The 25,660-nt window shown below is 42.2% G+C and overlaps 2 protein-coding genes across 2 annotated transcripts in view; one reads left to right on the forward strand and one right to left on the reverse strand.

Moving 5' to 3' along the window:
• Nucleotides 1-934: 934 nt before the first annotated feature.
• POLR3C (RNA polymerase III subunit C) lies at nt 935-16,993 on the reverse strand. Its single transcript, XM_016202392.2, has 15 exons — nt 16,865-16,993; nt 15,410-15,576; nt 14,400-14,655; nt 14,104-14,289; nt 12,694-12,782; nt 9,326-9,430; nt 9,106-9,198; nt 7,531-7,611; nt 7,014-7,065; nt 6,332-6,392; nt 5,745-5,895; nt 4,928-5,029; nt 4,756-4,805; nt 4,181-4,330; nt 935-1,712 (listed from the first exon to the last, which is right to left on the reverse strand). The coding sequence occupies exons 2-15, from the start codon at nt 15,554-15,556 to the stop codon at nt 1,631-1,633; spliced, it is 1,605 nt and encodes a 534-aa protein (XP_016057878.2). The 5' UTR covers nt 15,557-15,576; nt 16,865-16,993; the 3' UTR covers nt 935-1,630.
• A 235-nt stretch (nt 16,994-17,228) lies between these two features.
• Nucleotides 17,229-25,660, forward strand: part of RNF115 (ring finger protein 115) — a 78,732-nt gene continuing 70,300 nt past the window's right edge. Inside the window, exon 1 of the mRNA XM_016202391.2 lies at nt 17,229-17,422. Coding sequence (XP_016057877.1) covers nt 17,321-17,422 — 102 coding nt within the window. The 5' untranslated portion in view covers nt 17,229-17,320. The remainder of the gene's footprint in view (nt 17,423-25,660) is intronic.

The following is a 25,660-nucleotide window of genomic DNA, read 5'->3' on the forward strand; positions in this document are numbered from 1 at the left end:
CCTCCCCAGTCGCGGGGTCGGAAGCAGCCAGGATTCCCGAATGTCCCGGGAAATTTTAGGTGTAACATTTGGGGGTGACCCTTGGGTACAATGTTAATAAATGACAAAGGAGACCACCTCCAAATCGTCAGCTGTTCTCTTCTTCCCACCTGTTTAGGACAATGATCCCCAGACCGAATGATTTCTGGGCTCATGTCCCCTCCCACCGGCCACGGGCTGAACTGTAAGCACCTCTCCACAACGCTGCACACCTGCTACAGCAGGTATCGCCTCAAATTAATTACATCTGTCGCCTAATCAGATACCCACAAAACATTTTTGACACCTCCCCTTTCTTTCACCTCAGTTCCGGCAGGACTCAGGTCTTTTTCTAGTCATGTCTATTTGCAGCTCCCCCAAGAGCCAGGCTCTGCTCGGCTCTGGGACTGTTCTCCCCTTCCACCTGGCAAATCCTCTCACTTTCCCCATGGCCTTTCCCCGTGGTCTCTCTGTACACGAGACTTTCCATGACAGGCCCACCGCCCAATACTTCTTTGTACTTATTTGTCTCCTCTCACTAGGCTGTATTCTTAAGGCATAGTCATCTGTGTACCCCCAAGGTCTGGCCTAGTACTGGGAATATAATAGGTGCTCAGTAAATGATGGTGAGTAGCCTGAAGGCAGAGATGGTATCTTGTTTATCTTCTATATTACATCTAGTATAATGGCTAGCAATTAATTGGCACTCAAACGTTTAATGAATTAGAACCAACACTGGTAAGAGGAAATTGATTATAAAACAACGCTTAACTGCTTTAAATGAACTGATGCCGCTGTGACAGATTATATCAACTACTATATTAATCATGGTACTGAGAAAACTTAGAATTGCTGCTTTTAAGGAACCATGAGGAGAAAGGCAATGATTTATTGAGTACTTACCATATGCTGGCTATTGTGTTTTTTTGTTTTTTTTTAAATATGTCTTTATTGATTTCAGAGAGAGGAAAGGAGAGGGGTGGGAGAGACAGAAACATCAATGATGAGAGAGTCATTGATTTAGCCCACAACCCGGGCATGTGCCCTGACTGGGAATTGAACCCTGATCGCCTAGATCCTAGGTTGACGCTCAACCGATGAGCCACGCCTGGCTGTGCTGTGCTAGGTGTTTTACATGCATAATTTGCCTGGAGCTGGCAAATGTGGCTTCTATCCATAGATTCTAGAGGGATTGCTTGGGGCAATCCACCTGCTAGCCCTGAGACTAGCCTTTTCCCCTACAAGGTGGTAGTCTTTCATATTATATTCCCTACATTGTGTGTATGAGTTTAAGATTACAGTGTAACAAAGAACAGGTGTAGCTTTTTGAAAATGGAATGAACTGCTTAGGAAGAAGTTTCTTCCACTGCCAGGAATGTTCAAACAGACTTGGCTGACTTCTTGGTGGGAACTAAGTTTCTCCTGCCAAGGAGGAGAAAATGTAGTGATGGGCTGAAGACAGGATCAGCAAACTGGTGTATTCTAGGAGGTAGGGACAGAGGGTTTCAGTACAAGAATCTGTAACTTATCCCACTGCAAAGAATGCATCCAGGTGCCTCCTTCATTTTTCCTTCCAATCCCTCAGATCTCTGAGGAAGACTCTTCTGCAGGGTCACTGCCTCTTCATGGTGCTCTCTATGTACGACTCCAGCAAGAAGATAGTTTCATCCACCTGGATCTCACTGGCATCCAACCTGAGTGAAAAAGTGAAAGCATTTGCCCAGACTGAAGGTTTATTAGCATATTTACGATTAGAAGGCTAGGCTGGGTGTGGAGAATTGCTTGGTTACCTTTGAGATTAATGGGTAGAAAGCAGAAGAACCAACAGATCATTCTCCTATTTACTGAGCATCAGTTCAAATGCCAGGCACTGTGGAAACTGCTGAGGATTCAAAAGATACAGCCTCTGTCCTGGGAGAAGTTAAAGTCTAACTTGCAACCAGGAGAAAGAACAGCACATGTAAAGACAGAGGTATAAAAGGATCTAGTGTGTTTTAAACTTTTTTAAAAATATGTTTTTATTGATTTCAGAGAGAGGGAGAGAGAGAAACATCAATGATGAGAGAGGGTCATTGATTGGCTGCCTCCTGCACGCCCCCTGCTGGGGATTGAGCCTGCAACCAGGGCATGTGTCCTGACTGGGAATCAAACTGCAATCTCCTGGATCATAAGTTGATGCTCAACCACTGAGCCCACACCGGTGGGGCGGATCTAGATGTTTTACTTTTTTTTTTTTTTTTTAATATATTTTTATTGACTTCAGAGAGAGGAAAGGAGAGGGAGAGAGACAGAAACATCAATGATGAGAGTCACTGATCGAGCACACGACCTGGGAATGTGCCCTGACCAGGAATTGAACCCCGATCGCCTAGATCCCAGGTCGACGCTCAACCACTGAGCCATGCCCGACCGGGCTAGAGTGTTTTAAAATAGAAGCTGAGAGTGGCTGAGGCTAAAGTGAGTAGTGATTAGGAATAGAAGGGAACTTCCTCAATATGATTGAAACCATCCATGAAAACCCCACAGCTAACATCATACTTAATGGTAAAAGACAGAAAGCTTTCTCCAAGATCAAGGCCTGCATGGCTCAGTGGTTGAGTGTCAACCTATGATCCAGGAGATCTTGGTTTGATTCCTGGTCAGGGCACAAGCCTGGGTTTCGGGCTTGATCCCCAGCAGGGTACGGTGTGCAGGAGGCAGCCAATCAGTGACTCTCTCATCACTGATGTTTCTGTCTTTCTCTCCCTCTCCCTTCCTCTCTGAAATCAACAAAAAATTATTTAAAAAGTTCAGGAATAAGACAAAGATGTCTGCTTTTCACACCCATTCAACCTTTTACTGGAGGGTCTAGCCAGGGAAATTAAGTAAGAAAAAGAAAAGGCATTCAGGTTGACATGATCCTATACTTAGAAAAGTCTAGAAGGATCTGCAAAAAAATTATTAGAGTCAACAAATAAATTTTTAAAAGTTGCAGGATGTGAAATCAAAACACAAACATTAGTTTTAGCACTGGCTGGTGTGGCTCAGTTGATTGGAGTGTCATCTCGTATACCACAAGGTGGTGGGTTTGATTCCTGGTCAGGGCACATATACAGGCTCTGGGTTCGATCCCCGGTCAGGGCATGTGCAGGAGGCAACCAGTTGATGTTTCTGTCTCACACTGATGTTTCTCTCTCTCTCTCTCTCTAAAAATCAATAAAAAAATTTTTTCCAATACTTAAAAAAAATCAGTTTTATTCCTATACACTAGCAATTAACAATTCAAAAATGAAATTAAGGAAATGCTGAAATTGCATTAAAAAAAGAATAAAATACTTAGGCATCAATTTAACAAAAGAAGTGCAGGACTTGAACACAGAACATGACAAAACAATGTTGAAAGGAACTAAAGAAGACCTAAATAAATGGAAAGGCCTCCCATGTTCACGGGTTAATATTGTTAAGATGGCAATACTCCCCAAAGTGATCTACAGATTCAGAGCAACCCTGTTAAGGTGAATGGAGAGAACTAAAGGAAATGAAGTTGGGGAACAGGCTGCTATGAAATTATAAAAGATCCTAAATGTCACGCCGAGGAGTCTGGTCTTTACACTATAAATTTAGGAGTTAATAAAGCATTTAAAGTAGGAGAGTGAGCCCCGGCAGGTGTGGCTCAGTTTGTGGGCACGATCCCCAGTAGGGGTTGTGCAGGAGGCAGCCGAGTGATGTTTCTCTCTCATCGATATTTCTCTCTCTCTCTCCTTTCCTCTCTCTAAAAAAAAAAAAATCAATAAAAACATATTTAAAAAAAAGTAGGAGAGTGGTATTATCAGTCATTTTAAAGATAGTAACTTTGAGAGCATTATAAGAGATGGTTTGAAGGGGAAGGTGATTGTGAAGATCTAGGGAAGAGGTGGCGAAGGCCTGCATGGGGACTGAGATGGAAGGCCAGATTTGAGACACATGGAAGTAAAACCAACCACCTCGGTGAACAAGTGTGTGGTGAGGGAGGAGAAGCTGAGGATGTCGTTAAAGTTTTCAGTTTAGGGAAATAGGTGGATTAGATCCTGTTAACTGAGCTGGAAAAGAGGGTAGTGAGTTTAGGTTTGTTTGTGTAAACTTGGAGGGGTGGATCTGTATGGAAGGTATTTTGAAACATAGGTCTGAAGTGTATGATGCTTACTTGTTGACATTGCGTTTTAGAGTCTCTAGTTGCTGGCGTTCAGGGGCTGTGATCATCTCCTCTATTTCCTGCAGCTGTGCCTCCTCTGCACCTGTAGCCTGCATAGATGCAATGATGGCTTCCACCCTCTGAGACTTTTCTAGTAGACGCCTGTCAGACAAACACAACTCTGAGGCTTGTCCCCTAGCTGTGGAGATGCTTTTGCCCCGTAGCCCTGGGGTATAACTTCCCCTTTACCACAATCCTGGTCACAGTGGATAATGTCACCCTCCAAGGACATTTTCTACAAACTTAATTAGAAATGTGACTTCACCCCCGAAACCCTTATTGCCTGTCATTTGCACTTTAAATTTGGTGCCAGTTTGTACATTTCTCATGAATATAATCTACAAAATTATTTCACTGGGGGTATATTAGAAAAATGTAGACTAATGCATGATTTATGCCAACCTAAAGCAACAATTCAATGCATCGAGGATGGTTACTGTCTCCACTGGCTTCCATTTCTACCGGAAATTTCCCCTCAAGCCTTTGGCCTTGAATACATGTAATTACTAAACTAAAATGCTACTTACTTGTTCTCCTTGGTCTCAGATTGCCTCCTTTCTATCAAGTTGGCTATGCTCTGAGGAGAAGACAAAAAACGCACAGTTCTACTTAAGTAGCTCAGGTAAAAAGGCTAAAGGGGGCCCAAGGGCAAGACTAGTCTTTGTGGAGGGAATGGAAAGAAGGTCCAGAAGGAGTTACCTTGTAGCACCTGTGCAGTAACATGCGGGCAGCTGACAGGACGTTGACAGTATATAGATAGAAGGTCCTGGAAGGGGCATGGTCTGGCGTTTTGGGAATTTCCTACTTGTCCATAGAAAGAAAAACCAGAGAAATGATACTGTTCTTCAGAACTGGCCAAGTCAACATCTGTCCCATCTGAAGCTACCAGGCCCCCTCTTTCACTCACACTTCCCTCTTCCCCAGTCACTCAGCATCTGTGTTTGTGGCATAACCGGCCACAAAGAGAGCTGAGCTGCCCTGTTTTTTCCATTTGAACATCCTGAGTGGAGAAGAGAAGGCAACTAACATTTACCGAGCAACTCTTGTGTGCCCGGCACACGAGACCTGTGGTTGATCTTGACGATAAACCGCATTATCTTTATTACCACCACCCATCACCACTTCATGGATAGGAAAATCTATGGGGGGAATGTGCTCACTGTAACAGGTAAGAGGAGGAGCTGGGACTCAGGCTCCAAGATGCACTCCATTTCCTCACAGGGTCTACTGCGTGGCTCTGCGCATTGTGAGAACTCCCCAGATGTTGCTAAATTTAATCTATAATAAACTTAAAGTTCAAGGAAAGGACAATCACAGGGACTAGGAGCTAAAGAAAAAGGGTGGAGTGATTTCGTGGCTGTGCCTTTTTTTACTAGGCCAGTTGAAACTCCGTATCTTTCAAATGCTTGCTATGTCTTTATTAATCTTTTGTTTTTTTGTCTCAGAGTTGGAGACAGAGTTTGCTTGGGGTTCTAGTCCAGCTATGCTGGTTGATGATTAAGACACCATTTGTTACCTGGAGCAATATGAAATTTTCTGAGAGCATCTTATAAAGCATATCCTTCGCCTCCTTCGCTGGAATCATTGCAAAGTCTTCTACCTGTTTCTGCTCCAGGTGTTTCTTTTGCAAAACTAGACGAAATATTCTGGCACAGCGAGACCCAAATCTAGAAAGGAGAGAAGAGAGTAAATAGCATGCTTTAGCACCGCATAGTCACAGATGGTGGTTGCTCTGTTTCCATGTGTGGAGCCAGGGCCAGAGAGGAACAGCAATCAGAGAATTCTTTCACAACTCCACAGACTGATGACGGTACAGCTAGTCATAAGGCAGTCACCAACTGCTGACACTTGAGCGCCTCATTTCCCGCCCCAGTAAGTAAAAGCTCTAGGAAGGCCAGTTAAACGGCATCATTGGGAATTAAGCAGGAGGATACTTAGGATGAAGAGTAGTAGTAGGTGGGATCCACAGTAGTCCAGTGGGAAATGGGGCAAGATATGCCAAAGTATGCCTATGTTGGTTGCTTATATAATGATCGAATTACATGTTCAAATGGGGCATGGAAAGGAAGTGTCTGACCCCAACCCAATTGGTGACCCCCTTACCTCTCCTGTACAACCGACTCCAGAGTGGCTGTGGCTAGGGATCCAAGAACCTTATGCAGGTCTTTATGTAGAGGATTAAGGTCACTCAATAATGGTTTGGCCTGCACACTGTGGTATTAGTTTTATTCATGTTTCTAATTTAAAATTTAAATGTTATTTGATTTTTATACTGATCATATTTATGGTAAATAAGTATTTCAAAACCTTAATTTGGTTAATTTAAAGTCCTTTTTGCCCTGGTTGGTGTGGCTCAATGGTTAGAGCGTCGGCCTGCACACCAAAGGGTCCTGGGTTCGATTCTCAGTCAAGGGCACGAACCTGGGTTGCAGTTTCGATTCCCAGCCCCAACTGAGGTGCATTTGGGAGGCAACCAATCCACATGCCTCTCACATCGATCTCTCTCTCCCCCCTTCTTCCCCCTCCCTCCCTCCTTCCCCCCCTCCCTCCCTTCCACTCTCTAAGAAAAAAAAAAATCAAAAATAAAAATCAATGGAAAAATTCCCTGGGAGAGGATTAACAAAAACAAACAAAAAGTCCCTTTTACGTCTTTATCATCAATGTATTAGTTAAATTTTCTAACTTATTCAGCATACTAAATATTATCAAATCTTTTCTTTCATAAGTGATCACTCTCTTTAATAGTCTGGCTGCCTGACTGTAAGGAAATAACTGGTAAGGATACTGATGACATACGTTCCTCCACCACTGTCGCCAGACTTTCCAACAAACTCTAGCTATTAGGAAAAAAAGAGAGACTGTGTTAACTGGATGGAAAATCTAGTGATTCTGTTTCCAAAGGAGGAAATCTGGCCGAGTCTGTAGAAGTAACTCTCCTATTAGATCAGGGGTAGGGAAACTTTTTTTTACCTAGGGCCATTTGGATATTTATAACATCATTCTCAGGCCATACAAAATTATCAACTTAAAAATTAGCTATGAAAAAGGCTCCTAGATTTATTGAATTTTGAGTCCCGCCTGCGGTTGCCTTGACAGGGCCGGACCAAATGATTTTGCGGGCTGTATATGGCCCGTGGCCTGGATGTTCCCCACCCCTGGATTAGATGATGGTAGAGAAATAGTCTGAGTTGGCTAGGTAGAGAAGGCGGCTATAGAAGGATGTCAGGTATCAGTGGCAGAAATAAGCCGTAAACATAGCAGAAAAAAGAAACAAACAAACAAAAAAGCCAAAACAGACTTACTGGGTCATCTGCCAGCAGAGTGAGATACTGATCAAGAACTTGCTTAGAGATATTATAACCAACAGGTAGGGATCTGAAGATCTATGGTGCAAAGAGAAGAGAAAATGGGTTTGGGAACTTAGAATTGATGACATTACTAAAATAAAGATTTTTTTTTAATCCTCATCTGAGGATATTTTTCCCATTGCTTTTCAGAGAGAGCGGAAGGAAGGGGGAGAGAGAGAGAAAAATGGACATGAGAGAGACACACAGATTGGTTGCCTCCCGCATGCACCCTGACTGGGGCCGGGCACTGAGCCTACAACCAAGGAACGTGCCCTTGTCTGGAATCAAACCCGAGACCCTTCAGTCTGCGGGTCGATGCTCTAAACACTAAGCCAAATCGGCTAAGGCTGAAATAAAGATGTTTTAATTTTAGATATCACAGTATAAAAATGTCCAAAAATACAGCAGCATTGCTTGTAAGAGTAAAAATCTAGAAATAATCCAAATGTCTAATAGTAAGGAATTGATTAAAATAAAGTACAGCATAGCCATTAAGTGAAATATGATATAGCCATTATAAAGAATAAGACAGATCTATAAATGACATGAAAAGGTGGTTTACATTATACTGGCATATGAAAAATGAAAGTTTATAACTATATAGAGTATAATCCATTATTTTTTGGTTAAAAAAAATACACATATACCTACGTATGTGTGGGATGATACCTAAAAAGAGTTTGAATAAAGATGTATACCAAACTACTAACAAGGATCTCTGGGGTTGGGATTATGCAAAACTATATAGATATTTAAATTGAGATATGTTATATATATGGAAGCACAGATCTTAAGGGTTTAATTTGACGAGTGTTGAAAATTGTATACACCTGTGTAACTACCATCCACAAGATATATAACACGTCCACCATTCCTGAAAGTTTGGGGAACAACATTATACATTTATATGCTGTTTGAATGCAGGTCATGTAATTACTTTGTCATCAGAAAAAAACTTATATTTAATTTTTTGTTATATAAGTTAAAAAAACTTTATATAAGTAATATAAAAGTTTAGTAAGTATTTTTGTATGGGTAAATATAATTATGAAAGTAACAGAATATAAATAAACATTGGATATACTAAACATTAATATTTTAAGAAACATATAATAAAAAATATTTAAAATGTAAAAAATAGCCCTGGCCAGTTTGTTCAGTGGTTAGAGTGTTGGCCCATGGTCTGAAGGGTCCTGGGTTTGATTCCAGCCAAGGGCACATACCTTGACTGCAGGCTCCATCCCAGCCCGTCAGGGCACATGTGGGAGGCGACCATTCGATGTGTCTCTCTCACATCGATGTTTCTCATTCTCTCTCTCCCGTCCACTCTCTCTGAAAAAGCAATGGAGAAAATATTCTCCAAGAGACCAAATATTTTAGTGCCTATCACTTGAAGAGAATCCCTGTCCCACCTCAAACAACGAAGACTCTTTCAAGGCTCAAACCTCAACCTAATTCAGGCTGTATGTATAATATTTACGTTATAATATCCAAGAGCCTGTCAGAAAAATAGCACAACATGAAACTCACCTCATTGGAAGACAATGGCTGTGTGAAGGGGGCACTAGAGGGTGTGGTTATCTCACTCATTCGAAGCATGGTCCTTATGATCTCGCTGCTGGTCTGGATTTGAAAAGTAAACTGGAAGTCAGAATTCATTCTGCTGTGCTGGCTCTGGCTAAATGCCAATGGCCACATCTGTCAAGTAAGAATGTCCATTTGGCCACTGTCCCACCCACTTAGGTATCACCTGGTCCATCCTGTTGGCGACAGCGCTGACAATGGCTTGGTCTCGGAAGTGCTGGTGGAATCTGTCAAGGTTGGCCTGCCAATAAATTCCATCATCTGGAATGGGCTGAGGAGGGGAAAGGATTAAGTATCCACTCATGTGGACTAGTGCCTCAATAAGCTCAGTCTCAAACTTCAAACAGAGTCCCTGAACCAACCTCTAGCCTTTTTCTATTTTAACGTTTCTCCAGTATCCTGAAATCTTGCCTACCCCACCCTTCTCACTCTCAGCAGATGACCCTGCATCTTATTTCGAGAGAAAACACAAGCCATTAGGCCCAAACTCACTCAACTTTGTGCACACATCCTCTCATTTCTTTATCCCCACATTTATTTTCTTTCAAAATTCCACTTTTATCACAGTGGACAAAATGTTTCTCCTTTTACCTAAGTTCAATGCCCGTACTGGCATGCTGGATCTTACCCTCTCCTGCATGCTCAGGGACCCAGCTCAGTGTTCCCTCCTCTCTAAATCTTCAGCCTCTCTTTCTTTACTGTTTTTTTTTCCCACCAGCCTTTACCTTGTCCAAATCTCTTCTACTCTAAAATAATAATTCTTCAACAGTATGCCTTTTCTCCTTTCCATTTCTGTCATAGTCAGTGTTCTCAAAGAGGTGACAATCCCTGCTGTATCCCTCCACAGATGTACTCAACCCATTTCCACCACCGCGCTGAAATGCCAAGGTCCCTGAGGACCTCCTTGTTGCTAAGTTCAAAGAATACTTTCCAATTCTGATCTTTTTTGATCCTTCTGAAGTGTATGACATGGTTGGACATTTTTTCCTTCTTAACGCTATGTGGCCCCTTGGATTTCATGACACTATTCTTTCTTGGTGCTCCTCCTAACCATTCTGACTACTCTTCCTCAGTCTGCAGATTCCTTTTCCAGATGGCACATATAAATACGGTGTTCCTCAGGGTTCTTTTTACTCTACATATCTACTTAGGTGATTTAAAAAAATATGTATGTTTTTATTGATTTCAGAGAGAGGAAGGGAGACGGAGAGAGATAAAAACAACAGTGATGAGTCTTTGATTGGCTGTCTCCTGCACTGGGGATCGAGCCTGAAAAAGGGCATGTGCTCTGACTGAGAAATGAACTGTCATAGGTCGACACTCAATCACTGAGCCATACCAGCCAGGCTCTACTTAGGTGATTTTACCTGCCCTCAAGGCTTTAACTATTGATACATTTCCAAATATATCACTTAATTCTAGAACTCTCTACAAAGCTCCAAGAGCATAGACTCAACTGCCTATTTGAACTTGCATCTGTTCCCCAAAACTGTTCTTTTTCAAAGTTTTCAGCTAATTATACTATAACCGACCCAATTTCTTAAGCTAGAAACTTGAGTATCATCCCCAACCCCTTGTTCTCCCTCATACACCATCCAATTACCAAGTTCTATTTAGTCTTTATATTTATCAAATGTCTGTTTTTCTGTATCTTGACTATCATTACCTTATTTCAGGCTCTAATCATGGCTTACCCAGATTACTACAATAGCCTTTTTAAAAAAATTGATTTTAGAGAGAAGAAAGTGAGGGAGAGAGAGGGAGAGAGAGAAAGAGAGAGAGAGAGAAAGAAACACTGACGTGTGAAAGAAACTTCAATTGGTTGCCTCCCAAACGTGCCCCAACCAGGGACTGAACCTGCAACCCAGATATGTGCCCTGAACTGAACCTGTCACCTTCTGGTGTGTGCTCCAACCAACTGAGCCACCTAACTGCGGTCAGGGCGCCTCCTAACTGCTTTTCAGTTTTCTTTTTAATATAGTGGACACTATAAAAGGGGGTTTTGGGTTTTCTGCTTAAATCTTGTTCCCTTTGCATCTTTCTCCCCATTGCTCAGAGAACAGTGCTGTTTCACCTTTTTGGGGTCACAATTCCCTTGAAGAAGTGCTCTACAGAAAAATGCATATGCACTAACATAGGTGGACTCTCTGAAATCCATACAAGTTACGAACCACTGTACTACAGTAATTTTTCTGAAACACACATCTAGCCATTTCCTTCCCCTGCTTAACATCCACCAGTGGCTCCCCCTGGCCTTCAGAATAAAGTCTACACCTTTTAGTCAAGAAGTATTTATTGATGTCTTGCCAGTATTCCAGGTGCCAGGGTCAAGATACTACCCTTGAGGAGTTTATAGTCTACAGAGCACAAAGACAAACATGTACAACAAATAAAAGATAATCTTAGCTACTTATAAAGGCTGTGAAGGTAAAATGGAAAAACATGGTAGTGCCTCAGGTAGAGGGTGGGCAATGGTGCGCGAGCTGTAAGAGAACAGCATCTGAGCTGAGATCTGAGCGATTAAAAAGAGGCAACTACATGAAGATCTGTGGGAAAAGTATTTGAAGCAGAAGGAATACTAAAGGCAAAAGCCTGAAGACTTGAAAGAGTTCGACATGTCTGAGGAATGGAAAGAAAGAAGCTGAAACACAGTGAACAAGAGGAAAAATGAAAAGAGCTGAGGTGGGAGAGCCTTGTCTCTAGCAGATCTTGTAAAGACCCTGCTCATATAAGGGTTAATAATCTATAGTCAAGACTTGGGTGTCTTCTCAGAGTAATGGGAAGCTATTAAAGGAGTCAGAATCAGTGATATGGTGGGATTAAAAAAAACTTAGAAAGTTAAATAGGTAAGAATGCAGGTGGAGAGACGATTTAGGAGAGTGTTGGCAAAGTGCTGACTACAGCTGACAGTGGTTAGACTAGGATGATAGCAGTGGCAATGGTGAGAAATAGTTGGAGTTGAGGTAATTTTGGAAATTGGGCTGTCAGGTTTTACTGGGAGATTGGATGGTTCCTAGGATTTTGGCCTAGGCAAGTGGTGGTGTCCTAGAGGTGGCTGGCCTAGATCCTTTACTAAGAAGAGGAAAGCTGAGAGAGTAAATATTTGGGTGGGGAAAACAATTATTCTGTTTTGGCCACACTAAATTTGGGATGCTTATTAGACATCTTTATAGAGATGCTGAGAAGGCATTTGAAGATAAAAGCTCAGGCTTACATATATCTTTCTAGACTCATTCCTCACCACTGGTTCCCACGGGTCTTTATGTTCCAGATATACTGAATAACATAAACTTTTCCTAGGCCCTTTTTTTGCATACTTCTGCTACCTCTGTCCAATGACTGAAATAAGTTAAAGCCTCAGAAGGGAGGGAGCAATGGAGTTCACTCTTCATTAGTCTATTGCTGGCTAATATTTAATGAAGTTCATAATCCTACTGCTTCTCAACCCAGGAACCCTTAAAGCCTCTTGGGGCTTATCTTACTGCTCTTCTGGCTTGCCTCAGGGTGAGACTCCTAATCAAAAAGCCCCATTACCTCTTTATCATCTGTGGTATGTTTTAGTCTCTTGGCCTTGGGCTCCCCAGTAGCATCGTCCTCAGACGATCTCCTCCTTTTACCTTTCCCTGCAAATGAAACAGTTGGAATAGTTAGGCTCATCTCATATGATGACAGGACATGACCAAACATGAGAGCAGGTGTCTCCCTATCCCAAGGACATCTGTAGCTTCCTCTAGTTTAGAGTTGCTCAGGAGGCGGAGTAGCTACAAGAAACTCAGGTAAATGATGAAGTTATCTGAAACTCAACATGTTAAAAAAGAAATTCATAATCTTAACCCTTAAACTGCTCCTGCTCTAATGTTTCCTTTCACAGTGAACAGCACCATCCTCCTCCCACATATGCACTTCAGACACATAGATGTCATTCTTGATACTTGTCTTCCTCACTTCTTTTTCCCCCTCTTTTTCAAATTCTCACCCAAGGATATTTTTTCCATTGCTTTTCAGAGAAAGTGGGGGTGGGGTGGGGTGGAGAGAGAAACATCGATGTGAAAGAGGTACATCAATTGGTTGGTTGCCTCCCGCATGCGTCCCTGACCCCAACTGAGGCCGGGGATCAAGCCTGCAACTGAGGTACGTGCCTTTGGCCAGAATCGAACAGGGGACCCTTCAGTCCATGGGATGACACTCTGACCACTGAGCCAAACCAGCTAGGGCCCTCACTATTTCTATATATAATTTTTTACTGGTTTGTCTACATTTACCTTTGCCTCACCCTTTCTGTGCACAGAAAAATCTTTTAAAATGCAAATTAGATCATGTCACTTCTCTGCTTAAAATCCTTTAGTGATTTTCCTTTGCTCTTAGGACAAAGAACAGATACTCTACGAGGTCTTGTGGGATCTAGCCCCTGCCTACCTCCCTAACCTTATTCTCACGGCTCTTTCCTTTGCACACCACGCTTTAACTAACTGACCTTCGTTCACTTTCTCAAATTCCCTGCTTTTTCCTCAGGACATATTATTCCCTTTGCCAAAAATGCTTATCCTCTGTACCCCTTCATACCTTACCTCACCAGCTGGTTCCTACTTCTGCTTCAAATCTTAGCTCAAATACCACTTTCTCAAAGAAGCATGTGCCACAAACTCCCAGATAACTCCAGTCCTGTTAGATGTTTTCAAAACACCTCACACTTTTCCTTCATAGTACTTATGACAGTTTGTTAGTGATATACCTATTTGGTAATTTAATTAATGTAAGTCTCCTGTACCAGCCTTAAACCCCCAAAAGGCAGGGACCATAATGGTTTTTCATATTTTACACCTCAGTATCTGGCAGAGTAAATACTTGGTAACTGCTCACTTCATTCATTCATTCCTTCAACAATCACTGAGGAAGGATCCATAATTAGGGCAAATCATAGTTCCAGGGGTCAAAATTCCTTACCTATCAAGCTCAGTTTAGGAACCAGGTACATGTCCTTTTCATTGATGATAAGAGTGGGGGCAGGCTGCGGTGGCCCAGGGTCTGAATTCTCAGTGACAGGCACCAACGGGCAACGCTGCACAAAGTGCGTGTCTGCCAGTCGCACAAATGTGCTTGATACCTCAGCATAGTCCATGGTCTTACCATCTGTACAACAGGAGGAAAGAGGCAGGTGAGATGGCCTCAGAGAGCTGAGGGTCTGCTCCTGCAGCCAGCCAATCTATGCTTTTGTTGACAGCTGCTGGTGCAGTACTAACCCTCCATAGTTTCTGTGAGCCGGTCTGCCACTTTCTTCACGAGCGCCGACATAGTCATTTTGCCATTCAGCAGTAGCTCTTCAATAATCAGCTCTCCTGTGTCGCTGTACAGTGTTTTGGCAGTGTAGATGTAACGGGGGTACCGGAGCACTCGCAGCACCCGGCCGCACGAGGCCTCGTACTCCACCACCCCGCGCCTGTGCACCTGGTAAACCACCAGGTTGTGCTGGATGAGAACACAGAGGGCTTTTTTCACCTGGACGGGACCCGAAACAAAGAGGAGAAAGATCTGAAGACACAGCTCTTTATTACTGGCATTAAAAAAAAGTTTTCATTGATTTCAGAGAGAGGAAGGGAGAGGGAAAGAGAGAGAAACATCAATGATGAGAGAGCCATTGATCGTTTGCCTCCTGCATGCCCCCCACTGGGGATCAAGCCCACAACCTGGGCATGCGCCCTGACCAGGAATCGAACTGCGATCTCCTGGATCCTAGGTTGATGCTCAACTGCTGAGCACGCCAGCTGGGCTATTGCTGGCAATTTTTGCCCAACAGTTTACTAAGCTTCAGAAGATGGCTGGATAAGAATCTCTGTGCTGCCTTCCTCCTTCTGTTAGAATAGTAAGAATCACACATGAATTGGAGCAATCAGGAAGATTCCTTGCTATGATGCTTATAAACTCTGATCTTTGTTTTTCAAAGTACAACTTACTTCCCCTCTATCATTCTCATTCCTTAAAGGTAGTACTGAGATGCACAGACTCATTATGAATAAAGGAAGTATGGCAAAGGAAGAGCAAAGGTCTGCTTAAGAAGCAATGATGAGCGAGGAACACTTGGAGAAGCAGAACGTTGGGGCCTACATCTCATCCTCTCTCCCCATAAGTAATACTGTTCTGATCCTGGAGCAGGCTTTCTCCCTTTCCATTTCGTGGGGTGGGGAATAACTATTCAAAGGTAGGTAAAAGAAATTCATGAAAATAAAAGCAAATTAGTATCATCCAAACATACCTGATCCAGTGATGTTCTTGTGTCATGGGCAATTACTCTTAGTGGCTGGCTGCCTGTTCTGATTAGGTGGACTCCAATTTTTTCCACGATCTCTCCAAAATGTTCTTGCAGCAACAAAGAACACAGCTTAATTTCTGCTTGAGTCATTGTACTAAGGAGTTTCAGAGCTAGAATAAAAAATAAAAAAAACTGTATGCTGGAAAGTTTTTCTTTTATGTTGGGTATAGAGCTGCTGAGTATAAATTCACTTAGTTTGTGACTTGTCATGTGATTTGACATTATATATCAAAAGCCTCAAAATCTTGCCTATCTTCAACCTAATAATTTCATTTTGGATACTCTGTTCTAAGGAAATAACAAAAACATGTTACTGTAGTTCTCTTTAGAATACTAGTATATTGGAAACAACCTAATGTCTAACAATAAGGAATTAATTCAATAAATTATGGTCCACCCATACAATGGAATGCTACTCCAACACTTTTGTATAATATTAGCATAGCCAATTATTCATTAAGTAAAAGAAGCAGGCTACAAAGCAAAATATAGAGGAAAATTTAAGAAAAAAAAGTATAAATAGAAAAAAAACTATTATCCCATAAAGATAAATGTGACTATAGATCACATTTATCTTTATGGGATTGTGTGTAATTAAAAAAAACACAAAAAAACTTTATTGATTTCAGAGAGAGGAAGGGAGAGGGAGAGAGAGAGGTAGAAACATCAATGATGAGAGAGTCACACCCCCTGCTGGGGATCGAGCCCGCAACCCCGGCATGTGTCCTGACCGGGAATCACGCCAGGAATCGAACCTCGATCTCCTGGATCAAAGGTCGATGCTCAACCGCTGAGCCACCCCCGGCTGGGCTGATTCTAACTTTCTTTAGAGATTGGGTGTAGTGATTTTGCAATGTGACAGACCTTCAATTCTACAGTTCATTGTTTGGAAGAATTTAAGGCCACTTCACAGCCTATTGGGAGTGAACAGGCCGTGTCTTTCCCAGTCCATAAAGGAAATGACAATTTAGAAAAAGAAATTAAGAGATAAAGGAAAGCTTTGCAACAGTGTTTCCAATAGGAGATGAGGTACGTTGTTTGCAGGGCAGTATTCAATTCTGAAATTTCTACTTTTTGACAAAGTAGACACAAAGAGAAACACACTTAATTGACTATATAACTGCTTTTTTTTTTTTTTTTATCACAAGTGCTAACCAAACATTGGTTTGCTCATTTATTTTTTTCCAATTCCTCAAGCCAAGTTTTTGCCTCTCAGCTTCAGCACACCATCCCGCAGCCCTTCAGGGAAGCATCCCCAGGCCCTTTGCTATCTCAGAAGAGGGCTTCCAAGGAGCTTGGTCCTGCCTCTCTATTCCCGGCATGCAGGGTCCCAGTTCGGGACTGAGTCCCGTGGTCTAGAGACAGGGCCGCCCGGTTCAGACAGCGTTTTCCACTAACCTCTGGGTCACTGCAATCTAACGCCAAGTTCCCCTCGGCTTTGCGCGCCCCCACTGGCCGCCGGCGCAGAGGGGGAGCCCTCGGCCTTTTCCCGCAAGACCGACACCGAGGAGGACCGGGGAAAAAGGGAAACTACCGGCCGCTCTACCCCAGAGTGTCGCTGGTTTCCGGGGACGCTCTTTCTTTCTTCTCGCTGGGAGGTTGGAGGACCGACCAGCGGCTGAGGGAGGAGCTGCGGACGGACTCTCCTTCCGGTGCCTCTGACGCTGGAGGCGGGCCCTGCGTCGGCGTCGGCACTGCCGCCTCTGTGGGCCGGGTCCCTGACGTGACTGACGCGGGCTCGGAGCAGCGGGCGCGCTGAGGCAGCAGCGGGCCGAGGCGGTGACCGCAACCGGGAGGGAGCGGCCTCGGCGAGGGAGGCGGCCGCCCTCTCGGACCGCCGGACGAAAGAGAAAGATGGCGGAGGCCTCGGCGGCCGGTACCGGCGCAGGCGCCGCCGTCGCCCCGCACCGGTTTTTCTGCCACTTCTGCAAGGGCGAGGTCAACCCCAAACTACCGGTGAGAGCCCCGTGTCCCCTGCACTCGGGCGTGGATTCCTCGCCCCAGAGCCTCGGAATGGGTTTTAAGCTTCCGGAACACCCCTGAAATCGGTCCCCCAGATACTGCTGCCCACTGTTGTGCGGTCGCTGGCCCCAGACCCTGGCTCGGGCCTTGGTTCCCTAACGCCCTCCCAGCCTTGTCCCCACCCCCCGGACGCTCCACCTGCCCCTTCCTCCCTCTCCTCTCTCCTCTTCTCTCTACTTGCCCTCTTTCCCCATCTTCTTTTCTTTCTTAGCAGGTTCTCCCCTGACAACTCGCCCCTCAATTTTCTTTTTAAAAATTACATATATATTGATTTTCTTAGGGAGAAACATCAATTTATTGTTCCATTTATTTATGCATTCATTGGTTGCTTCTTGTATGTGCCGTGACCCGGGATCGAATTCGCAACCTTGGCTGTGGGGAGGGTGCTCTAACCAACTGAGCTACTGGGCCAGGGCTCCCCTCAATTCTTTCACTCTTCACCTTGTCTCCTTCTCACGATGACCGCCCCGCCCCCCTTTTTCTGCTGCTGTTCTCACACGAGACCTCCCCGCCCCAATCTTCTGTGAATCAAAATAGCGGATTGATAAGGACAGTCTCTTTTTGTTGTCTCTAGGGAAGAGAGGATTGGAAGGTAACTGGGGCGGAGGGGGATTTTGTTACTCAGTGGTTTGTGAAAGTGAAAACAGCAGTGTACTAATGACTTGCAGACTGCCCGCGTTCCCTACCACTATTGAAGGAAATGGCTTTAGGAAGGAGGCAGGACATACTGTTTCAACTTGGTTATTTAGGTTGTCATGCTGCCAGAGTCTTCAGCTCCATCTCCCTTTCCAGCCCCCCTCCCCCATTCTGTCTCTTCAATGAAAAGATCCAGGACAGAATGCCGGGGACTGCATCCTCTGACAGAAACTGGTTTTCACCCGTTTTTGCCAGACTTAGCCCCTAGAGAGGTAGTGCTTTGGTTGCGAAGAAAGTGCTTTTCCAGCAGGCTAGCAAAACCCTGAAGCTGTCTTGGGTTGTGTTATGGCTACTGCAGGGAGACCCACGCCAGAGAGTGTTAATCCTTTGGCCACCCATCTTTAGAATTAGTTATGATTGTCCTAAGAAGTATAAAGGTTCAGTCTTAAGATAGGGTGGCTCCCTAACAACTTAACTCTATAGTGTCTCAGATACAGTCCATGAGAAAGCCTACTGAAGTATGCATGTCTGTATGCCCTATTTCTTAGAAACACAAGTGGAGTTCCATGGATAAGCACCTAGAGGGCATTTTAACCTTACCACCTAAAAGTTATGCTTTTTCAGGCTTTTATGGCATTTTCTTTCTTTTCTATTTGCCCCAACCCTAACTTCACAGTCAGTTTCATTTTATGAAACAAAAAAATGTTAGCTTAGATGGCTGAAAATCTTTTTAAAAGAAAGGGCTTATTAGGCCATTGCTGGCCAAAAAGAAGACGGGTCTTGGAGCATAGAGTATAAATCAGCTTGGTAGGAAAGATAACATGTCCACCATCATCTCGGGAGTGTGCAAGCATTCTTATACATCAAGAAAGATGTAATCTGGGTGAAAGAATTTATATTAGCTAAAGGCAGAGAGGTGGGAGAGGTGAAGTGGAGCCAGCTCTGGGATAGGCACAATGTCCACAGAGCAATGTCCCCTTCTGGATTGGCTGTGGACAGCAGTCCGGAAAGCCCACAGGTAAACAAGAAGCAGAGGCTCCTGGAGTTCCATGTTGCCTAGTTAGGGTAATCTGCCGAAATAGCCACCTGGAAATTAATCGGAAGTTCCAGAAGGGAATGGAAGGAATGTGAGCAGTCTTTTGTCATAGTTGGTCCACAGCTATTAACAAGCTAATTGTTCAGTCTCTTTCTCTCACTCTCAGGCCTCTGTAATTTTAATTTAGAACATCTCAGAATTTTCTTCTTGTCACTGTACATATTAGTTTTGCTTGCCTCGTTATGCCCGTGTGTGCTTTGTGCCATATTTCAGTGCTGAGAAGAGCAGGTCCCTTATTTTTTTCCAGGGGACATCAGAGCTCCCAGACCTCTCACCACAGAGAGGGAGTCTGGAATTTGCCAACTGTGTATGATCAGTGATATGTGATGCCTCATCGAATATTGCGCCTTAGTTCTTCTGGCCTTTTTCCTCTCCCCCTGGAATGTAATGCTCTTTTAAACTGTGGTTGACATACGATATTACATTAGTTTCAGGTGTACAACATAGCCATTTGACATTTATATACCTTACAAAGTGATCACCACAAAAAGTCCAGTATCCATCTGTTACCATACTTACCTCTTGTGGTATTTTAAGTTGTTCACTTATTTACCTTTAATGGTGAGAAAACAGTCTAACTTTCCACAACTTATATCTGTTCTTTTTACCACCTGAAGTCCTCGCTGCAAAGTGCTCTTGAAAGGGGATAATTTGAAAGACTAGGTGTTTTTCTAAGCCTTAGTTAGATGCCTGGAGGCATCACATTATTTGTGATGCCTGATTTGTAAATTAAGGCCTAACACAACTAAATATGACCGAATACTTATGCATACATACAAGGTTCTCTGCTGGGTGTCCTTAAAGCAATACCTAGGAATATGGTTCCTGCCCTTAAAGATCTCACAGGTTTTTTTGGAAAGATGAGACAAAGATGGAAAAGTTAATGTAAGGTGAATGAAGATGGATAATATATGCCGTAGGATTCAGTGAAAGGGAGATGCGGTAGTGTTGGTAAGGTCAGGGAAAGAGTGAGAGAAGGATTTTAAATTGAGTTTCACAGGATAGGTAAAATTCAGATTGAGGTAGTAAAGGGAGAAACATTTAGTACATAGTTATGCATTTTTAGGAAAAGGTGCAGTGAGGTCAAGGGTAGAGTTTTTATTCATGGCCATTTAATATTATTGGTTATTATTTCATTGTCATTTCTTTATCCTTAATCCACACTGTCACCTTGAAAATGTTGGTTGTAGGAATGATCAGGTAGGTGGCTCTGGTACTGAAAAACCAACTCAAACACTGGTAAGTCAGTAATATGATTTTTGTATGTATAGGACAACATTGAAAAGTTTTTTAAAATAACTTTTTATATAAATTTGAGATTCCCTCACTGTAAGTACTCATCATACATTAGGCATGCATTATTTCTTCTGCTGGACAAATGTGGGAAACCTGGATGTCTTTCTGAGGATAGCTAGACACAGTTCATCATGAATAAAGTTTTTCTTTGTCGTGATTTATTTTGCATCTCAAGAGGGTATTTTCCTCTTGTGCAAGTTGGATCACAGGACCCATCACCTGTGAGTACTGTACTCTCTGAACACCTAAGGTTGAGTATTGAGTTTTACATCAGCTTTTATTTATTTTAAAATGTATTTTTATTGATTTCAGAGAGGAAAGGCGACGGGGGGGGGGGGGGGGGGAGAGAGAGAGAAACATCAATGATGAGAGAGTCATTGATTGGCTGCCTCCTGCACGCCTCCGATGGATTGAGCCCGCCACCTGGGCATATGCTGTGACCGGGAATTGAACCTCGAAGCTCAACGGCTGAGCCATGTCCTGCTGGGCTACATCAGCTTTTAATGAGTTATTGCTAGGTAGTTTTCTTCACCCAGTCAGTGGGAAGGGCTGCTTCACAGCTCCCTAATCTCTTGCCAATTTGTTCACCACATAGCGGAATCATAATTTGTTTAGTGGGACTAGGTTGCAAGGTTTTTAAACCTCTTGCTTCTGCCTTCCCTTATCTCTAGGATATAGCACTTCTTGATACATTTGGAAGTATGTGAGACAATAGCAATAGCTTACCCAACGTTTGCCCTGAAAGTGCCCGTAGGTTTTTCTTGTCAGTCCTATGAAAGAGTAACAGGCCCAGCTAACTTTAGTGTTTGTATTAGAAGAAATGGTTTTGGTTATAATTTCTGAGAGAGGTTGGAATATGCCTAAAGCTATATAGGTCAAGCCACATTTGGTTGAGTTAATTTGGTGAACTAACGCTCCTTACTCCTAATCCTGAGCCATCCATTTTAACTTTGTGTATCTTTGGTTTGGATCTTCTCAGATAAAAGAATAAAAAGTTTCATGTAGAAAGAAGACATGAAATGTGGGGAAACCATGAAGAGAATTTTAAAATGAAAATAATATTCAGTAGTGTTGTTATGTTAGGTTTCAAAAAAGAGTCTCTATTCTACAAGTATTGGTTTAGAAATTTCTTTATGTATTTAAGAATGTTTTCCTATTTACAGTGAAAATAATTTCAGTAAAATTTAGTGAGTACTAAACTTGGATTTTAAAATAAGAGGTTTTGATTATATGGTCTGAAATCCCAGGGTTTAAACTTTATATATGATTGAGTAAACGTATATTTTTGAGTCATCAGATGATAGAAGAAATTAAGTAACTTAAAATTATTTTCAAAACACCAGAAGCTTCTAACTCACCTGATTATCCTATTGAGAGACAATATAAAGTCAAAACTGATGGAGTTACTATGCTACATCGAGGGCTGACTGGGTAGCACCACAGAGGGCTTTGTCACAGGATGTAAAGGTGTCATTCCATCCCTGCACTCCCTTCTCCCCCTTTAAAATCAAGGCCAGGGAATATTATTTTGTGAGGCTGAATCTGGTAGTCATCATTAAAGAGGTGAGATAAATCATATGCAGAGTAAACTACTTTTGATGAGGGTGGTTCTTATGTGGTTTATAGAGATCAGAGTATTCAAATCCAGATAAGAGACCAGTCTAACTAAGGACTGCCAGTGTATTGCTTACCTCTGAGGCTCTGCCTGAAGGAACTGGCAGGCTTTCTCCCTCTCCCATTTCCTTATTATATCACCTTCTTTGATCTAATAAAATGTCAACCTTATCAATAAGTAATGTTTCTAGCTTGGTTTTTTATTAGATGCTCTACAAGTCATTATCATTGTGCTATACTTGTTATGGCTCTAATACAGGAAAACTTTTCTAACCACTAATTATTAATAAGAGTAGCTAAAAAGTAGATTTCGTAAAGACTTTGTGACTCAAAACTCTAAGCTCACTAACCTTCCTTTTTACATTGCATGATTCTTAGGAAGATCCCAGAGTTTTGTTTAAGTAAAGTTAGCATGTTGTTGAACTGGGGGAAGGAATTTTGTAATTTGAGCTGGGTTTGAGAGGTTTTAATTCTGTTATTGGTGACTTATCAGCTGAAAAGTCTACTTCATTAGTATCAATCTGGTTCTATATAGCAGTTGCTTATTAAGTATTTCTTGTAGTGGCTTTAGTGTTGTGAGATCTAAAAGGCTTGAGTGGTACGAAATGTAGGTACTACCACATGAGGTTTGAACATACAGTGTCAGTAAATATATTGCCTGCAAGGACCTAGAAATAAGATAGATGTATTCTTATGGGTAGAAGGCTCGTTTTAGTCTTAATTCTACTGATAGACATGTATATAATGGCAAAATCTGTGGGGCTTTTTCAGTATGGGGAAGAATTAAAGTTAAACTAACTGCAGATGAAATTTTTTGTATTTTGGAGGGAAGTACTGGTTGGGTGCTAACACTGTTTTTGTATGTTTAGTTCAGGGAGAGGTCTTTCAGATGGCCATCTTAGAAGAGGAAAGAAGGTGTGGATTGCTTTTTACTCTCTATAGTCAAGCTAGAAGGGGTCTAAGAATAATAAGCCTGTGCTGCCCTGGCTGGTTGTTGTCCAGTGGTTAGAGCATTGGCCCATGCACTGAAGGGTTCAGTTTCTGGTTAAGGGCAGTACCTGGGTTGCATTTGGGAGGCAATGGATTGCTTTGTCTCTCCCACACTGATCTCTCTCCCCCTCCCTCCCTCTCTTCCTCTCCCCCCTCCCCCTTCCACTCTCTAAAAATCAATGGAAAAAATATCCTCTGGTGAGGATTAACAAAACAAAACAAAACAAAACAAAAATTGAGTTGATCTTTAAAAAAAAAAAAGCCTGTGGATGGTGACTTCTTATTCATCTCTCCACAGCTTAATAATGAGCAGTACAGGAAATAGCACAGAGCAGTGTTTCTCAGCCAAGGACAGTTTTGCTCTCCAGGAGATATTTGACAATGTCTGTAGACATTTTTAGTTTTCAAACTGCAGGGGGGTGGGATGAGGTGGTAGAGGGTTGATTCAGGCATAGCTGTAAGGCCAGGGAACTGCTAAACATGCTACAATACACTGGACAGCCGCGACAACGAAGAATTAACCGGCCCAAAATATCAGGAGTTCTGAGGTTGAGGAACCTTGGTGTAGGAGGATAAAGGGGTATTCATTGCCTTCTTAAGTCTTAAGTCAGTGGTGCTTAAGGTTTTGTTCTGATACAGCTTTGATTTCTAATTTTGGGATCCTGATGAGAATTTTCAGCAGAATAATTGAGGCCATATATAATTTTAGCCAAAGTGCTGATGGGGAGGGATCGTTTAGAATAGTGGTTAGTGGTTGCTATTCCATTTATAGCAGTAACTGTTGGGGTCACTTTATCTCTTTGTGGTTACTGAGACCAGAGGAATTGAATCACTCCTCTCAAGTTACACATTGTAGGGTAACTTCTGAAAGAAAAGTATCCAAATTTTTTGTTATTTGGGAATTAATTGGAGTGGTAGCACGCATGCAGCTTATTAAGGCATCTGGAAATTCTAGTTTGAAAATAAAACAGAAAGCAGACGACAAGCCTAACTTTCAGTTTTTCTGTAGCTCATTTTAGCATTAGTCAAGTTTTACTTTCTGTGTTTCTCTTATACCTCTTAGCCCAGGAGATTTTGTGGTTAAACTTTGTTTCTTTGAACTTGGTGGAGAGCGTAAAGTTTTATCTTGTTCTAATACTAATTCTTCATGCCGAGTCATCTGAGTCGGTTTATAATGGTATATCCCACTGTAAATTGATACAGAGGTGCCCTTATTGGAAGCTTGAATAATGAGCATTAAGAGAAATTGACATATATCATCTTTGATTGAAAGGTATTGTAGGAATGAGCAACTCTTAATTGTAGAGAGATAGGGCCTTTACTGTAGTAGAAACATTTGAGGTAGTTCTTATAGTTTCACATGCAGAAGTGTAGGTTAGATTCTGAAAGATTTTGAAAATCTTTTTAAGTTTAATTGTTAGCAGTTCACAGTTCCTTAGAGGTCTCCAGAAGACTGTTGTCAAATAGTTGGCTCTGGTGATTTTTAAACTAGGCACATTTTTTGTATGTTAAATAGGTTGTCCAGCCTCATTTCCCAAAATAGGCAGTTTTGTTTTTCTTGAAAATCTGCCAAAATAGGTAATCTCTCTTCCTGATAATTTCAACAAGTGTCACAGGGAAGTTCTTCACGTCCTTGCTGCTCACTTTTATGTGCAGATTTGAATAGATATTAAACCTAGAGAACTGTCTTCCAGTAAATGTTTTATATTTACTTTTCCCTATGCGTAGAGTTTACTTTCTCAAAGGAAAGAAAGAAAAAATCCTATAGTTCTATGCCCTTTTCTACTTTGTTTCTGGGTGAACTGAGACCTGCAGGTATCCTACAATGATGCTGATCTTCTAGCCTGATGGTTCTCAAACCTGTCAGATCCAGTGCCCTCTTTTTATAATATATATTTTGAAATGGTCCCTTTAATGAAAGGAAATTCATAGGTAATACAACTTTCCTGAACACATGTTTTGTTTTTTTAAAAAATGTTTTTATTGATTTCAGAGAGTGGAAGGGAGAGGGAGAGAGAGAGAGAAAGAAACATCAGTGATAAGAGTGAGTCATTAATCGGCTGCCTCCTGCTTGTGTCCCCTATTGGGGATGGAGCCCACAACCTGGCCATGTGCCCTAACCAGGAATTGAACGGTGATCTCCTGGTTCCTGGGTCGACTCTCAACCACTGAGCCACGCTGGCCAGACTACACATACGGTTTTTTAAAACTTAGCTGTAAGATAAAAGATAAATAAAAAGAATATAATGTAAGACAAAATAACATACATTTCAATCTGTAAATACTCAGGTGTCCATAAAGGGAAGATATCTATATTGTATTGGCACCAAGCATAGACATAATAGCTACCTGAGTGGACTGCTATTAAGGGTATTTGCAACTTAAATACTGCGAGAGGCAAACCAGCAGAATGGTGAATAATTCTTGGTAAAGGTACAAATGAAGTATAATTTCTCTCACTTTATTCAGTGGTGGTTTTTCTGGACATTTAGTGCATATTAAAATTATGTGGAAGACTTGGTGTTTATAAGTACAATGGA

This window comes from Miniopterus natalensis, chromosome 19 (assembly GCF_054644295.1).
Source record: "Miniopterus natalensis isolate mMinNat1 chromosome 19, mMinNat1.hap1, whole genome shotgun sequence".
Taxonomy (NCBI): Eukaryota; Metazoa; Chordata; class Mammalia; order Chiroptera; family Miniopteridae; genus Miniopterus; species Miniopterus natalensis.

Excerpts from the sequence above, each read along its gene's own strand:
- POLR3C (XM_016202392.2), bottom strand. The coding sequence starts at position 15,556 with ATGACTCAAGCAGAAATTAAGCTGTGTTCTTTGTTGCTGCAAGAACAT. Across the intron at positions 14,656-15,409 it reads CAAGAACATCACTGGATCAG|GTGAAAAAAGCCCTCTGTGT; the intron begins GTATGTTTGGAT and ends GGTCCCGTCCAG. Across the intron at positions 9,199-9,325 it reads TCGCCAACAGGATGGACCAG|ACCAGCAGCGAGATCATAAG; the intron begins GTGATACCTAAG and ends TTTCAAATCCAG.